Genomic DNA, 17014 nt, shown 5'->3' on the forward strand with positions numbered 1-17014 from the left:
AATTACATTTTATCTTTTGTTTATCCTGTAATGTTCTAGATTGATCATTCATTAAACACGTTTGAATTTTATATTCATCTCTGAATAAGATATTATAGATGATATAAAAACAACTTGATATTTGGTTCTTATTCTTAAGAATTTTTTGTGACCTAGGTGGGGAGAAGATATATATGATTGTTCAAGGGTCAACTTTAGTTAGAAATCATGGAGCATGATACCTCCATGCTTTCTCATTCTCTCTCAAGATCACTTTGGCTATTTGGGTGTTTTTGTGTTTCCATACAAATTGTACAATTACTTGTTCCAGTTCTGTGAAAAATGCTGTTGATATTTTGATAGGGGTTGCATTGAGTCTGTAGATTACCTTGGGTAGTATGGTCATTTTAAGAATATTACTTCTTCCAGTCCTTGAGCACGGTATATCTTTCCATTTATTTGTTGTCAACTTCAATTCTTTCATTAACGTCTTACAGTTTTCTAAGTATGTCTTTTACTTCCTTGGTTAGATTTATTCCTATGTATTTTATTCTTTCTGATGCAATTTTAAATGGGATTGCTTTTTTAATTTGTCTTTTTGATAGTTCATTATTAGTGTATAGAAATGCAGTAGATTTCTATATATTAATTTTGTATCATGCAACTTTACTGAATTCATTTATTAGTTGTAATAGTTTTTTGGTGGAGTCTTTAAGGATTTCTATATTTAGTATGTCATCTGCAAACAGTGACAGTTTTCCTTCTTCTGATCCAATTTGTTTTCCTTTTATTTCTTTTTCTTGTCTGATTACTGTGGCTAGGGCTTCCAATACTGTGTTGAATAAAAGTAGTGAGGGTGGGTATCCTTATCTTATTCCTCTGATATAAGAAGAAATGCTTTCAGCTTTTCACCATTGAGTACGATGTTGGCTGTGGGTTTGTCATATATGGCCTTTATTATGTTGAGGTATGTTCCGTTGCTACCCACTTTGTTGAGAGTTTATTATTTTAATCATAAATGGATGTTGAATTTTGCTGAAAGCTTTTTCTGCATCTATTGAGATGATCATATGCTTTTTAATTTTCAGTTTGTTAATGTGGTGTGTCACATTGATTGATTTGTGTATATTAAACCATCCTAGCATCCCCGGAATAAATCCCACTTGATTATGGTGTATGATCCTTCTTTCAATGTATTGTTGAATTTGGTTTGCTAATATTTAGCTGAAGATTTTTTTGCATCTGTGTTTAGGCGTATTTGTCTGTAATTTTCTTTTTTTGTGGTATCTTTGTCTGGTTTTGGTATCAGGGTAATGCTGGCCTTATAGAATGAGTTTGGAAGTGACCCCTCCTCTTCAATTTTTTGGAATAGTTTGAGAAGAATAGGTATTAACTCTTCTCTGAATGTTTGGTGGAAGTCACCTGTGAAGCCGTCTGGTCCTGGACTTTTGTATGTTGGGAGTTTTTTAATTACTGATTCAATTTCATTACTAGTAATTGGTCTGTTCATATTTTCTGTTTCTTCCTGGTTCAGTCTTGGGAGATTGTATGTTTCTAGGAATTTATCTGTTTCTTGTAGGTTGTTCATTTTATTGGCATATAATTGTTCAGAGTAATCTCTTATGATTCTTGGTATTTCTGTGGTGCCAGTTGTAACTTCCCTTTTTTCATTTCCAGTTTTATTTATGTGGGCCTTCTCTCTTTTTCTTGATGTATCTGGCTAAAGGTTTGTCAATTTTGTTTCTTTTCAGAGAACCAACTCTTAGTTTCATTGATCTTTTCTATTGTTTTTTTTTTTTAGTCTCTATTTAATTTATTTCTGCTCTGGTCTTTATGATTTCTTTTCTTCTATCTTTAGGTTTTGGTTATATCTATTTTTCTTGTTCTTTTAGGTGTAAGGTTAGATGATTTATTTGAGATTTTTCTTGTTTCCTGAAGTAGACTTGTTTTTTTCTAATTTTTTTAGAAGTTTTATAGTTTTATTTTATGTATGTATGTATGTATGGCTGCATTGGGTCTTTGTTGCCGCACTCCAGCCCTCTCTAGTTGCGTCGAGCGGGGGCTACTCTTCATTGCAGTGTGTGGGCTTCTCATTGCAGTGGCTTCTCTTGTTGCGGAGCATGGGCTTTAGGTGTGCGGGCTTCAGTAGTTGTGGCACACAGGCTCAGTGGTTCTGGCTCACGGGCTCTAGAGTTCAGGCTCAGTAGTTGTGACACACAGGCTTAGTTGCTCTATGGCATGTGGGATCTTCCCAGACCAGGGCTCAAACCAGTGTCCCCTGCATTGGCAGGTGGATTCTAAACCACTGCACCACCAGGGAAGCCCTGAAGTAGACTTGCTTTAATTTCCTTCTTACATCTGCTTTTGCTATATCCCATAGGTTTTGGGTCGTTGTGCTTGCAGTTTCATTTGTGTCCAGGTATTTTTTTATTTCCTTTTTGATATCTTCAGTGATCCATTGATTGTTTAGTAGCATGTTGTTTAGACTCCACCTGTTTGTGTTTTTTTGTGCTTTTTTTTCTTGTGATTGATTTCCACTTTCATAGCGTTGTGGTCGGAAAAGATGCCTTATATGATTTCAGTATTCTTAAATTTACTGAGACTTATTTTGTGGCATAACATGTGATCTGTCCTGGAGAATGTTCCATGTGCACTTGAAAAGAATGTGTATTCTGCTCTTTTGGATGAAATGTTCCATATATGTTTAATTCCATCTGGTCTGATGTGTCATCCAAAACCGACGTTTTCTAATTGATTTTGTGTCTGGATGGTCTGGCCATTGATGTAAGTGGGGTGTAGTCCCCTGCTATTACTGTATTATTGTCAATTTCTCCTGTTACGTTTATTAATATTTGCTTTATATATCTAGGTCCTCCTATGTTGAGTGCTTTACATTTACAATTGTTATATATACTTTTAGTATTGATCCCTTTATCATTGTGTAGTGTCCTCTTTTGTCTTTTTACTGTCTTTATTTTAAAGTCTGTTTTGTCTGATAATAAGTATTGCTATTCCAGCTTTCTTTTCATTCTGTTTGCATGGAATACCTTTGTCCCCTTCACTTTCAATCTGTGTGTGTCTTTAGATCTGAAGTGAGTCTCTTGTAGGCAGTATGTATGTGGATCTTGTTTTCTTATTCAGCCACTTTATGTCTTTTGATTGGAGCTTTTAGTTCATTTACATTTAAAGTAATTATTGATAGATATATACTTATTACCATTTTGTTAACTTGTTTTCAGGTTATTTTTGTAGTTCTTTTTTGTCCCTTTCTTCTTTTGCTCTCTTCCCTTGTGATTTGATGACTGTCTTTAGTGGTTGTGTTCGGATTCCTTTCCCTCTTTTGTGTGTGCATCTGTATTATAGGTTTTTCGTTTATGTCTACCATGAGGTACATATATATATATATATGAGTGATTATTTTAAGTTGATGATCTCTCAAGTTCAAATGCATTCTTATCACCCTGTATTTTTACTCCCCCCAAAGGTTAATGTATTTTACATCTTTTTTGGCGTGTGTATCCCTTAACTACTTGTTGTGGCTATAGGTGATTTTACTGCTTTTGTTTTTTAACCTTCCTACTAATTTTATAAGTGGCTGATCTGTCAACTTTACTGTATGTTTGCCTTTACCAGTGAACTTTTTCCTTTCGTAATTTTCATATTGCTAATTGTGATCTTTTCTGTTTAGAGCAGTCCCTTTAACATTTCTTGTAAAGCTGATTTTGTGGTGCTGAACTGTTTTAGCTTTTGCTTATCTGTAAAATCTTTGCTTTCCTTCAAATCTAAATGATAACCTGGTCAGGTAGAGTATCCTCTACTGTAGGTTTTTTCCTTTCATTGTAGGTTTTTTTCCTTTCATTGCTTTGAATATATTGTGCCACTCCCTTCTGGCCTGCAAAGTTTCTGCTGAACAGTCAGCTCAAAGTCTTATAGGAGTTCCCTTGTATGTAACTAGTTGCCTTTCTCTTTCTGCTATTCTCTTCCTTTATCTTTAATATTTGCCTTTTTAATTATAATGTGTCTTGGTTTGAACCTCTTTCAGTTCATCTTTTTGGGACTGTATGACTCCTGGACCTGGATTCTATTTTCTTCCCCAGGTTAGAGAAGTTTTTAGCTACTATTTCTTCAAATAAGTTCTCTGCCCCTTTCTGTCTCTCTTCTCCTTCTGGGACCCCTATAATGCACATGTTAGTATGCTTGGTATTGTTTCAGAGGTGTCTTACACTATCCTCATTTTTTAAATTCTTTTTTTTTTCTCTTTAGCTTAGGTGATTTCCACCACTCTGTCTTCCAGATCACTGATTCATTCCTCTGTACTAGCTAATCTACTGTTGATTTTTTTAGTGTATTTTTAATTTTAGTTATTGAATTCCTCAGCTCTGTTTGGTGGTTCTTTATATTTTCTACCTCTGTGTTCATCCATTCTTCTCCTGTTTTCAGTGAACATCTTTATGATCATTATCTTGAACTCTTTAATCAAATAGATTGCTTATCTCCACTTCATTTAGTTCTTTTTGTGAGGTTATATCTTATTCCTTCGTTTGGAACATAATTCTCTGTCTCTTCGTATTGCCCAATTCTCTATGTGTTTATTTCTATGTGTTAGGTAGTTCAGTTACATTTCCCCCTCTTGGAGAAGTAGCCTTTTGTAGGAAACATCCTATGGGGCCCAGCAACACATTCTTCTCTGGTCACCAGGGCTGTATACTCTAGAGGTGCCCTCTATTTGGAATGTGTGTGCCCTTCTGTTGTGGTGGGGCCTACTACTCTGGGCATGCGGGTAGGCAGGGCTGGCCCCTGACCCAGTTGGCTGTAAGACCAGACCCTGTGTGGTGGCTGTGAGCCCAGTGGAGGACAGGGTAGGCTTCCCTGCCATTTCCTCTTACATCTTCGTGTATTTCTTCTTTTGGTTATTCCCTCTTTTTCCTACATTATCAAACTCTAGTATCTTCCTGAAACACTGCAGTTTGAGTTACAGAGAAAGAAGCTGAGCTCTTGGCTACACTACTGCCCGTTATAACTCAGAACATACATCACCATTCCAGAACTTACACTGACACTATATGATTCCCTTATATCACCCCATCCCCCACGCCCATACTAGAACTTTTTGGCCAACCCAATACATTAGAGATAATAGAACATTTTTACTTTTCTCATCTAATCCTACTCCTCCAGCTTCCTTTATCTCAGTAAATGGCATCCATCCACATGCTAAAAATCTAAGTCATCCATTATTTATCCCTTGCCCTAACAACTTACAATTTATCTTCAAGTCCTGTTTATTATATCCTCAAACTCTATCTCAGATCTGATCTTTTTTTTTTTTTTTTCATTTAACCTCCATCATTTGAGTCTTAAGTCATTATCTCTGACCTGGACTACTGTAACAGACCCCCTAATTCAGCTTCTTGGACATTACTGGAATATCCTTTACCCTGCTCCTTATGCTGGTCACTCCTCATAATGAAACTTAAATTTCAGTTTCATAAGGAGGGATTCTGCAACTGGACTTCATGAGGTAATCTTTCCTCCTAATATTCTTTAAATTAGTCGTGTATCTGTTTCCTTCAAAGCTTTTATTACAATTTGTGGTTTTAGTCTTTTTCTTCTCTCCTATTAGAAGCTTCATGAAGGTCTGTCTTGTTCAGTGTTTTATTCCTAGCATCTATTTCACTGCCTAGTATTTGGTAGGACCGCAACAATTTTTGTGGAATTAATGGAAGTCCTTTCTTAGGTAGTTGCTAATGTGGAACTGAACTTTGAAAAGACTAAGACTAGAGATTTTCTGAAATCATCGACACAGAGGTAAAATAGCGTGAGATAGGTATTCAGAGAAGAATATTTAGAGAAAAAAGAACAATGATCTAGCGACTAGGGTATAGAAAGGCCACACAGTTAGGAGGTGAAAGGAAAAAACTATCTTCTGAGCATAGAGTTTCAAAGAAATCTCAAATGGGGTACAGCAAAAAATGATTCTATTGATTGTAGGAGAAATGTAGACAAAGTATAATATAAAAATCTGCCTTTATTATTATTTAATATCTGCCAGATATTATTGAAGTATTTTTTAAATTTTGCTTCTTAGAAGACTCTCAAACTCTTATTTGAAATTGTAGAATTACTTTTCCAACTTTTTGGTCAATATATTTTACTAACTTTAAAATAGTAAGGTAGACTTCTTCATTGAACTACTGGTATAATTAATTCATTTAACCTACTCTGTTTTTGTACCAGGCATTTACTAGATGCTCAAATAAAAGTTTGTTGAATATAAATGGGGAAAAAAATGGTAAGAAAGAGGTGGAGGTTGAACATAGGGAAGAGGAAGGTAAAAATAACCTGCTACTGTTAACCTTTTCTTTCAGCTGGACAGCACGAAGTTGTAGCTATAGGCACAGGTGAATACAATTATAGTCAGTGCATTAAGCCAAATGGAAGAGTGTTGCACGATACTCACGCTGTCGTTACGGCAAGGAGATCTCTCCTTAGGTAAGATAACAAATATATTTAATTAAATATATTAAATATATATAAATATATCTGTTAATATTTAACAAATATATTTAATGCCATCAAATATTAATGCACTTAGCCAAAAGCAATCACATATATATGTCTTTATTTACAAATGGAATTTTACTCATCATTGAGCCAAGGGTATGGCAGTCTCTTACTTATCCAAGCCATCTGATATTTTCATGTCACTTTTGGAAACCTTATAGTAATTTCAGTGTCTAGCCTATGAATTTTAGTGGCTTCTATTATCAAGACCTTATGAACTCAGTTTTAAGAGTCATACAACCTTTTTTTAAGATAAAAATACTGTCTTTATTACTGATAAAAGTAATTAGAGAGTATAGCTTTAGATCTGGACCAAGTATGCTTGGTAATATTTCACCCCTGAATTAGCCATACTTATCCAAAGGCAGAAATCAATGAGTTTCCACTCATGAGGTCTGGACAAAGTTTACCATATAGCAGAGTGTCGATAAAGTATTTTTTAGGCTGGCAGATATCAGAGAGAAAGAGAGAAAGGGGCTGAAGTGAGGATGCCTAGTTTCTTTTTCCAAACTTATCAGTCACTCTGCTCCTTATAAGAGGCATAAGTAGCAGATAGTAGAGAAATAAACCAAGAATGTTACTCTTTGGAATTCCTTTTCTGTAAAAACATGAAAAGTGGGAAATGAGCATTACCTCCTGCAGTATTTACCAGCTTTTGTTCTCTTAAGTCATTAAGTTTTACTTTTTATAAAACATTTTTAATCAAATTTTTCAAACAAAAGTGAGAATCATAATTAATTCCATCATTAAGTTGTCAGCATTCTGATACCAATACCCAATGATCATATCCAATTATTAGCATATCCAGTTATTAGGATTCTGTTGTTCTTATTTAATTTATGCACCCTCACTTTTTGCTGGTGGTGTTTTTTTGCTGGAGTATTTTAAAACAAATTTAGACATATTATTTTATCTGAAAAACTTAAGTACATATCTCTAATAATAAGAAAAGAATCCTGTAATCTTAAAAGGAAAGCTTTTGGGAAGTCCGTGAAGGTAATGCAACTCATTGTCCTCCCATCCCCCTTGGTGCTTAGTGAATTATTTGACCCCTTTAAAACTACCTCTTTTGTGTTTATTTCTTGTCATGCTTGGTTGGCACTGTCATTTATACTGGTGCTTAATATTTTATTATATATTTCTGATGATAGGATTAAAATCATGTTTTTTTAAATAAGCAAAATAGTATTTGTCCTCTGATTTGATTAGTAGTTGTCTTTCAGGAAATCTATTTCACTTCTTAATTTAACTTACAGGCTTTGTTATGTTATTCCTACGCTCTTGTGTTTTTGTCTTCAGAACCACTAAGCAGCGGGAACCACAGTTGTTGTTTGTCTGCCTGTTTTGTCATGGAAGGGAAAATAGAAGTAAAGCAGAAAATTGATACTTCACCTAGGAGGCTGGGAACAGAGCTGTCTAAGAAAGAAGGGAGAAATCAGTAGAGAAATGGGTCTTTTGCAGAAAATGATAGTTGAGTACTTTAATGTGAAATGAGAGTGGAGTGGTAGTCGAGGAATGATGCTTTAAGGCAGGTCACCGGGCAGACTGGGCTCTAACTGAAGACTTCTCAAGGGATTTAATTCTTCATTAAGTAAGGCTAAGATTATGTTACAAGTTCCTATCAATATCAAAACTTTTGACATATAGGGACATTGTTCATAACATGAATATAATGTTTGTTTAAGATACTTCATTTTTAAATTTTCTTACTTGATAAAGTACTATCTCATTAATTTTAGGTACTTTTATAGACAACTTCTACTCTTCTACAGCAAAAATCCTGCTATGATGGAAAAATCAATATTTTGTACAGAACCAGCTTCTAATCTACTCACTCTCAAGCAGAATATCAACATTTATCTCTATATGAACCAGTTGCCTAAAGGATCAGCCCAGATTAAGTCACAATTGTAAGTATTATGGAAGCTGTTTTTAAAAGCATCTAGGATGGCCATATCATGCATTCTGAATCCATACAGCAAAAGAGCAAGTAAATTCATATCTATCCATATTCTTCCTCCAGCCTTGAGGTTATTTGTAGGCTGCAAGAGACCACAAATTCTTTCTCCTTCCCCTCCACTCAGTCTGATCCATTACTACTACTTAAATATTCCATGTACTTCACCGCTCTGCTTTTGATGCTGTTGAAAATCTTCTATTCCTTTCTAGTTGTAATACTTCATAAACTTTAGCAAGTATGGATTTATACACTCTTCACATACTAACACAAGAGTTAAGGAATGCAGTCTATTCTTCTGGTAAGTCTGTGGCCAAAACTTCATTATCTTGATGAATGGGTAGCATCAGTTAGCATGAAGTTTGAACAACACAGGCAAACACAAAAAGAAAGTAAAATTCACTTCAAGTCCAACCATCTAGAGATAACTGCGGTTTATAGTTTGTTTAAAAGCCTCCCCGTAACACCTTTGAAAACAAGAGTGAGTGTTTCTCTTGAGAGAAACCTCAAGAAAAATAATTTTAGATTTTATTGTTTTAACATCTTTTATTGGAGGTGAATCTTGAATATAAATTGTCAGTTTTCTTTTTTTCATTCTCTAATTTTGTAGTGTTTAAAAATTTTCATATGGAGAAAGGAAATAACTCACAAACTATGGCAGGGACAAAAATTAGGTTTTCATTTGATTTTAAGGGACACAAAGAATGGCAATAATACGAAATTTATCCTTGCTGGAAGCTCTAAATATGGTTAATTTCTGTTTGGTTTTAATTTTGTGGAACGAAGTCACTCCATCCTACCTTGCTTTGGGTTTGCATCTATTTCTGTTACTGGAATTAAATGTACACTGGCAAGTTAAATACGTTTGAGGACAGTTCTTAGGTACATGCAGATTTTACTTTGTCGGCTTTGGGGTTTTGTTTTTTTTTTTAACATCTTTATTGGAGTATAATTGCTTTACAATGGTGTGTTAGTTTCTGCTTCATAACAAAGTGAATCAGTTATACATATACATATATCCCCATATCTCCTCCCTCTTGCGTCTCCCTCCCACCCTCCCTATCCCACCCCTCTAGGTGGCCGCATAGCACAGGGAGATGAGCTCGGGGCTTTGGTTTTTAAAGGAAGAAACTTTCTTTTCTTTCTCTAGGCGTCTTAATCCACATTCTGTGTCTGCATTTGAAGCCAATGAAGAGCTGAGTCTCCATGTGGCTGTTGAAGGCAAAATTCATCTGACTGTCTACTGCCCTGCAGATGTTGTTAATAGAGTAAGCAGCATGGCCTCAAGTGACAAACTGACGAGATGGGGAGTGCTTGGTGTACAGGGAGCATTGCTGAGTCAGTTTATACAGCCAGTTTATATCAACAATATACTTGTTGGTGAGTCGGATTACAGTACCTCTTGGCCTCTTTCACTAAGTCATTTCACTATATTTTATTTACCAGTGTAAAATCAGAATTTGCATGCATGAAGCTTTACTTAAGGTAAAATTCAGATCCACTATTTTGTTGAGGTTTTCATTTCATGGTAACTGGTCATCACATTTAGTATAATATGACTTTTGCCATCTTATCAGGAGGCTAATAAGAATTAATATTTTACATTAGGCAATTACATGTATTCTGTCTTAAATGTATACTTTTGTACAGTATTCGATTTTTCCCTTTCTTTTGGAAGAAGATGCTTCTTTGAACCTATCAAATTTAAAAGCTTATATTTAGTTATTCCTGAACTAAAAAATATTAAAGGCCCATTTTGGTTCTTTCTTACTTTTATGCTTTTTTTATACATTTGGTTATGATTTGGATCCTTTTGATTTGTGAAGTGAGTGGGAAGTAACTAGAACACAAATAATGTGAACTAGTAATTTATTTCTTTCTTTGGTAGGGGCTATTATAGAATGCTGTATTTATATTTGAATGGTTTTCCAGATATTATCCCATTGACAGACATTTTGGGCACTCAATTCTATAGTTTTCATAAAACCCTACGAGTTTCAAAGCTTCAGTTACCCTTGGGAAACAATTTAAATACTACCATTACTTGGCTGTTCTTTGTTTACTGCTAATTTTTGGTAATGGTGGCCCATATGCAAGCTTTGGATCCTCACATGAGTAGTAGTTTTACTTTTAGAAAGTGCTGTTTCTTTTATTCTTGTGGTTTTTTGTTGCTGTTGTTCTATATATTTTATACCCATTTCTTTAGGAATTTCTCCTATAGACAGTATTTTTTCAGTTCCATGTATATACAAAATATTGTATTTTCTTGCCATTTTTGTTTGGTTTGGCTTTAATAAATGATAAAAAGGAAATAATAGTTATTTATTTTTCTAATATTAAGCTTATTTTCTTTTTTAGGAAACCTATTACTTGGTTCACAATTCAAAAGATTCAAAAGGGTATTCAGTGAAGTCTTCCTTCTATCCTAGTGCCCTGGGAACCCATTTTACCTCTGTGGCATCCATTGTTACTAGTTTGTTTTTCTTTCCAAAGATAATTTATGCTTATAAAAGTAAATGCATACTTTTTTTGTATTTTACACCAGTGGGATCATACAATTCATACTTCTCTGCACCTTGCTCTTTTCATTTAACAAAGTGTCTTGGAAATTTTTCCATATGAGTATATGAAGAATTTTTCATTATTATAATTCATAACTCTATGGTATTTCTTTGTACAAACGTATTATAATTTATTTAACCAGTTGTGGGCTGATGGAACTTTAGATTGTTTTTAATCTTTTGCAGCTACCAAATACTATCGTGAATCATGACCTTATTACATTTGTTATTGACACATGTAAAATATATCTATAAAATGAATTCCTAGAAGTAGAGTTGCAGGTCAAAGAGGTATGCATTTGCAATTTTGAAAACTATTACCAAGTTACCCTCCAAATCATATTCTCACTAGCAATATTTGAGAGTGCCTGTTTGCTCACACCCTAAAAAGTGGTTATTTCTAACTCTTTTTCCAAATATTTATTCTTGTAGATGATTTATTTCTTAGATTTAATTTGGATACCAAAATTATGCTTTATGATGTTTTCTTTTAGTCAGTTCAGATACTCTGTCAGACATTTCAAACTTTTCTCAATCTTCTTTAGGAAAGGCTATTTTTGTTCTTGATAAATGTCTAATAAATGTCTGCATTCTCTAGAGTCACAAGTTTGGCATGCAAGGCTTTCTTTGACTTTCGTGAAGAAAGATATTTTACAGTTTGTCTTTTGTATGACATAACTCCGTACTATATTTAGTTTCTTAAAAGGGTAGAATCTTAAATAGATTCTTTTAGAATTATTTAGTATTTAGTGGTTTGGACAGGGGCTTAAAAATTAGATCTCATCATTTTGCCTGTCATCTTGCACGTAGCAGTAGGAATACTAGGTAGCAATAAAAATACTATAAAACTTGGTAAAATTGCTTCTGATCTCTTTCTTTGCATCTTTATGGGACATATCTAAAGTTAATTAATTGGTGTTCTCTCTGGCATAACCTAAACAGATTTTAATGTTTGTTAAAAATGCAGATTTCTCAGCCTCTTAAGATCTCTACTGTATGTCTGGGGGATAGCCCCAGGAATATATGTTTTAAAAGAGCACCACCAGATGATTCTGATACAGATGATGTGAATGGCTCACTTTGAGAAATACTCAAAGTGTCTGTATACTTAAAAGTGTGATATGTACAGCTAAAAGAATCTTAAGAGTTTATTGAACTAGTCGTGTAGTACAGCTTCTCACTTATTATGCAAACTCTTTTTTTTTTCTTTTTTTTTTAATCAGTCATCAATTTTATACACATCACTGTATACATGTCAATCCCTATCGCCCAATTCAGCACACCACCATCCCCACCCCATCGCAGTTTTCCCCCCTTGGTGTCCATAGGTTTGTTCTCTACATCTGTGTCTCAACTTCTGCCCTGCAACCTGGTTCATCTGTACCATTTTTCTAGGTTCCACATACATGTGTTAATATACGATATTGGTTTTTCTCTTTCTGACTTACTTCACTCTGTATGACAGTCTCTAGATCCATCCACGTCTCAACAAATGACTCAATTTCGTTCCTTTTTATGGCTGAGTAATATTCCATTGTATATATGTACCACTACTTCTTTATCCATTCGTCTGTTGATGGGCATTTAGGTTGCTTCCATGACCTGGCTATTGTAAATAGTGCTGCAATGAACATTGGGGTGCATGTGTCTTTTTGAATTACGGTTTTCTCTGGGTATATGCCCAGTAGTGGGATTGCTGGGTCATATGGTAATTCTATTTTTAGTTTTTTAAGGAACCTCCATATTGTTCTCCATAGTGGCTGTATCAATTTACATTCCCACCAACAGTGCAAGAGGGTTCCCTTTTCTCCACACCCTCTCCAGCATTTGTTGTTTGTAGATTTTCTGATGATGCCCATTCTAACAGGAGTGAGGTGATACCTCATTGTAGTTTTGATTTGCATTTCTCTAATAATTAGTGATGTTGAGCATCTTTTCATGTACCTTTTGGCCTTCTGTATGTCTTCTTTGGAGAAATGTCTATTTAGGTCTTCTGCCCATTTTTGGATTGGGGTGTTTGTTTCTTTAATATTGAGCTAAATGAGCTGTTTATATATTTTGGAGATTAATCCTTTGTCTGTTGATTGGTTTGCAAATATTTTCTCCCATTCTGAGGGTTGTCTTTTCGTCTTGTTTATGGTTTCCTTTGCTGTGCAAACGCTTTGAAGTTTCATTAGGTCCCATTTGTTTATTTTTGTTTTTATTTCCATTACTCTAGGAGGTGGATCAAAACAGATCTTGCTGTGATTTATGTCAAAGAGTGTTCTTCCTATGTTTTCCTCTAAGAGTTTTATAGTGTCCAGTCTTACATTTAGGTCTCTAATACATTTGGAGTTTATTTTTGTGTATGGTGTTAGGGAGTATTCTAATTTCATTCTTTTACATGTAGCTGTCCAGTTTTCCCAGCACCACTTATTGAAGAGACTGTCTTTTCTCCATTGTATATCTTTGCCTCCTTTGTCATAGATTAGTTGACCATAGGTGCGTGGGTTTATCTCTGGGCTTTCTATCTTGTTCCATTGATCTATGTTTCTATTTTTGTGCCAGTACCATATTGTCTTGATTACTGTAGCTTTGTAGTATAGTCTGAAGTCAGGGAGTCTGATTCCTCCAGCTTCGTTTTTTTCCCTCAAGACTGCTTTGGCTATTCAGGGTCTTTTGTGTCTCCATACAAATTTTAAGATGATTTGTTCTAGTTCCGTAAAGAATGCCATTGGTAATTTGATAGGGATTGCATTGAATCTGTAGATTGCTTTGGGTAGTATACTCATTTTCACAATGTTGATTCTTCCAATCCAAGAACATGGTATATCTCTCCATCTGTTGGTATCATCTTTAATTTCTTTCATCAGTGTCTTATAGTTTTCTGCATACAGGTCTTTTGTCTCCCTAGGTAGGTTTATTCCTAGGTATTTTATTCTTTTTGTTGCAATGGTAAATGGGAGTGTTTCCATAATTTCTCTTTCAGATTTTTCATCAGTAGTGTATAGGAATGCAAAAGATTTCTGTGCATCAATTTTGTATCCTGCAACTTTACCAAATTCATTAATTAACGCTAGCAGTTTTCTGGTGGCAGTTTTAGGATTCTCTATGTATAGTATCATGTCATCTGCAAACAGTGACAGTTTTACTTCTTCTTTTCCAATTTGTATTCCTTTTATTTCTTTTTCTTCTCTGATTGCTGTGGCTAGGACTTCCAGAACTATGTTGAATAATAGTGGTGAAAGTGGACATCCTTGTCTTGTTCCTGATCTTAGAGGAAATGCTTTCAGTTTTTCACCGTTGAGAATGATGTTTGCTGTGGGTTTGTCATATATGGCCTTTATTATGTAGAGGTAGGTTCCCTCTATGCCCACTTTCTGGAGAGTTTTTATCATAAATGCGTGTTGAATTTTGTCAAAAGCTTTTTCTGCATCTATTGAGATGAGCATATGGTTTTTATTCTTCAATTTGTTAATATGGTGTATCACATTGATTGATTTGCGTATATTGAAGAATCCTTGCATCCCTGGGAAAAATCCCACTTAATCGTGGTGTATGATCCTTTTAATGTGTTGTTGGATTCTGTTTGCTAGTATTTTGTTGAGGATTTTTGCATCTATATTCATCAGTGATATCGGTCTGTAATTCTCTTTTTTTGTAGTGTCTTTGTCTGGTTTTGGTATCAGGGTGATGGTGGCCTCATAGAATGAGTTTGGAAGTGTTCCTTCCTCTGCAATATTTTGGAAGAGTTTGAGAAGGATGGGTGTTAGCTCTTCTCTAAATGTTTGATAGAATTCACCCGTGAAGCCATCGGGTCCTGGACTTTTGTTTGTTTGGAAGATTTTTAATCACAGTTCCCATTTTTTTGATGATGGCCATTTTGACTGGTGTGAGGTGATATCTCATTGTAGTTTTGATTTGCATTTCTCTAATAATTAGCGATGTTGAGCATCTTTTCATGTGCCTTGTGGCCATCTGTATGTCTTCACAAACTCTTTTTATGCCATTTCTGATAGAGGATCATCTAACCCTACCTTAAAAGGATCCAATAATGTGGAGTATAAGATTTAAAGACAATCTATTCCATTATTGATTGCTCCAATTGTTTTTAAAAATTACTGTTTAGAATTGAAATTTGTTTCCCTTTAATTCTGAACTAAATGACAATACAGATTAAATCTAATTATTTGATGATAATGACCTTGTCCCCTTTTCTCTTAAGTCTTATGAAATCTTTTGCAATTCTTTATTTTGATTCTTAAAAACCTAAGTTATTTTAATAGATCAATTAAAAATGGAGAGATTATTATAAGACTTCATTTAACTTTTCAGAAAGTTTTCGGAAACTAATTTTATACTGTAGATGTTCTCAGATAATTCATTTTGTCATTTTATGGTGATAGTCTTTCTTTTTTAAGAAAAAAGTGTTAAGCTTGCAGTGTAAAAAGGCACTATTATTTGTATAGAAAATAATCCAGAGTAATCTGGAAAAAAAAATCATTTTGCTTAGTTATTAAAAGAGCTGGATTTATATTAGTTTTCAAGCTTTTTGAGGTGTATTTGCAAATTTGTTATCCTGTTAAGATAAAGTTATCTGAATAAATACCTCAAGAATGTTTATCCAGAGGTGTTTCCATTCAGGAGTCCTTTTCATACGCTGATTTGAATTGCACAGTTCCATTATAGGGAATACTAAATTCTGATTCCCTCTTAGTGAAGGAATCTATTTTCAACATAGTTCATGAACTTTTAAGAAGCATGTGATAACCTTAGAGATTCTGTTGTTCATTTCTTTCTTTCTTTTTTTTTTTTTTTTTTCAGGTCAGTAATAGGAGGTTTAGAATGTTAATAAAATACATGCCCAAAATCATTCAGTTTGCCTACTGGCAGAGCCTGGACTCATACTCAGTTTTCATAACTTCTCATGCTTCTGCCTTTTGTATTAAATTGAGCTTTGACAGCTTTGTCTGAGCCTAGCCAGTGACTAGACTCTCACTATTGTGTCTGTTAAACTTGACACTCTTGAAAGGCAGGTGCTTTGCGACCCTCATCTTGGTCTGGTTTGTACCAGGAAGTCAGTAAATGTTTCATGGATAAATGCTTTGAGTCAGCATGTTTTATTTTTTAAAGTGCTTTTATTTTTCTTCTTAATACTAATTCTGCCACCTGGAACGCTTGAAAAATAAATTTTAACTATTATTCTTTACTCTTGTTGCATTTCAGGTTCACCTGGATAGCTTTTAAAATAATATGGGAATGGCATTGGTGTTAATATCCCCATCCTTACTGATTCTAATGTGTATCCAGAATTGATGATTACTGCTCTCTGATAATCTAATCTTTTATGTTCCTTTTTCATCAGGTGTTTATTGAGCCACCTACTATACACTAGGTGCTGTGCACTGTTACATAACTCTCAGGGGCACCATTCACATAAAATATAGAATGAGAATTAAGAATACAAAGATAAGATGCTTCTGCCTTCATGTCTTCTCCTATCTAGACATCATTTGTGTTTCACAGGAGCATGATTTGTTTTCTCTAGACGTTCTGTAATTTGTGGGTGGCGGTATTAAAATGTAATGCCTCAGACTAAATATGATGTTTCAGATATGATATGAGTAGTGCATAGTTCTATAATAATGCTGAATTCTTTGACTTAGAGACTGTATTTTTATTAATGCAGCTTCAGTTTGTATGGGCACACCTCAGAGATATTGTGGGTTCAGTTCCAGGCCACCACAATAAAGTGAATATCACAGTAAAGTGAGTCACATGAAGTTTTTGGTTTCCCAGTGCACATAAAAGTTATGGTTACACTATACTATAGTCTGTTAAGTGTGCAATAGCATTATGTCTAAAAAAAAGCAAGCGTACATACCTTAATTTAAAAGTACTTTATTGCTGAAAAAGGCTAAACATCATCTGACAACACAGGGTTGCCAGAAACCTTCAATTTGTAAAAATCATA

The 17014-nt window shown here is 34.5% G+C and overlaps 1 protein-coding gene across 2 annotated transcripts in view; it reads left to right on the forward strand.

The window, feature by feature from the left end:
• The window catches only part of ADAD1 (adenosine deaminase domain containing 1), a 47121-nt gene that overhangs the window by 13456 nt on the left and 16651 nt on the right, over positions 1-17014 (forward strand). Inside the window, exons 6-8 of one of the 2 annotated variants that reach the window (XM_036853471.1) lie at positions 6348-6471; positions 8283-8453; positions 9651-9880. In XM_036853471.1, coding sequence (XP_036709366.1) covers positions 6348-6471; positions 8283-8453; positions 9651-9880 — 525 coding nt within the window. The remainder of the gene's footprint in view (positions 1-6347; positions 6472-8282; positions 8454-9650; positions 9881-17014) is intronic. The other variant, XM_036853472.1, reaches the window with a different exon arrangement.

This window comes from Balaenoptera musculus, chromosome 5 (genome assembly GCF_009873245.2).
Source record: "Balaenoptera musculus isolate JJ_BM4_2016_0621 chromosome 5, mBalMus1.pri.v3, whole genome shotgun sequence".
Lineage (NCBI taxonomy): Eukaryota > Metazoa > Chordata > Mammalia > Artiodactyla > Balaenopteridae > Balaenoptera > Balaenoptera musculus.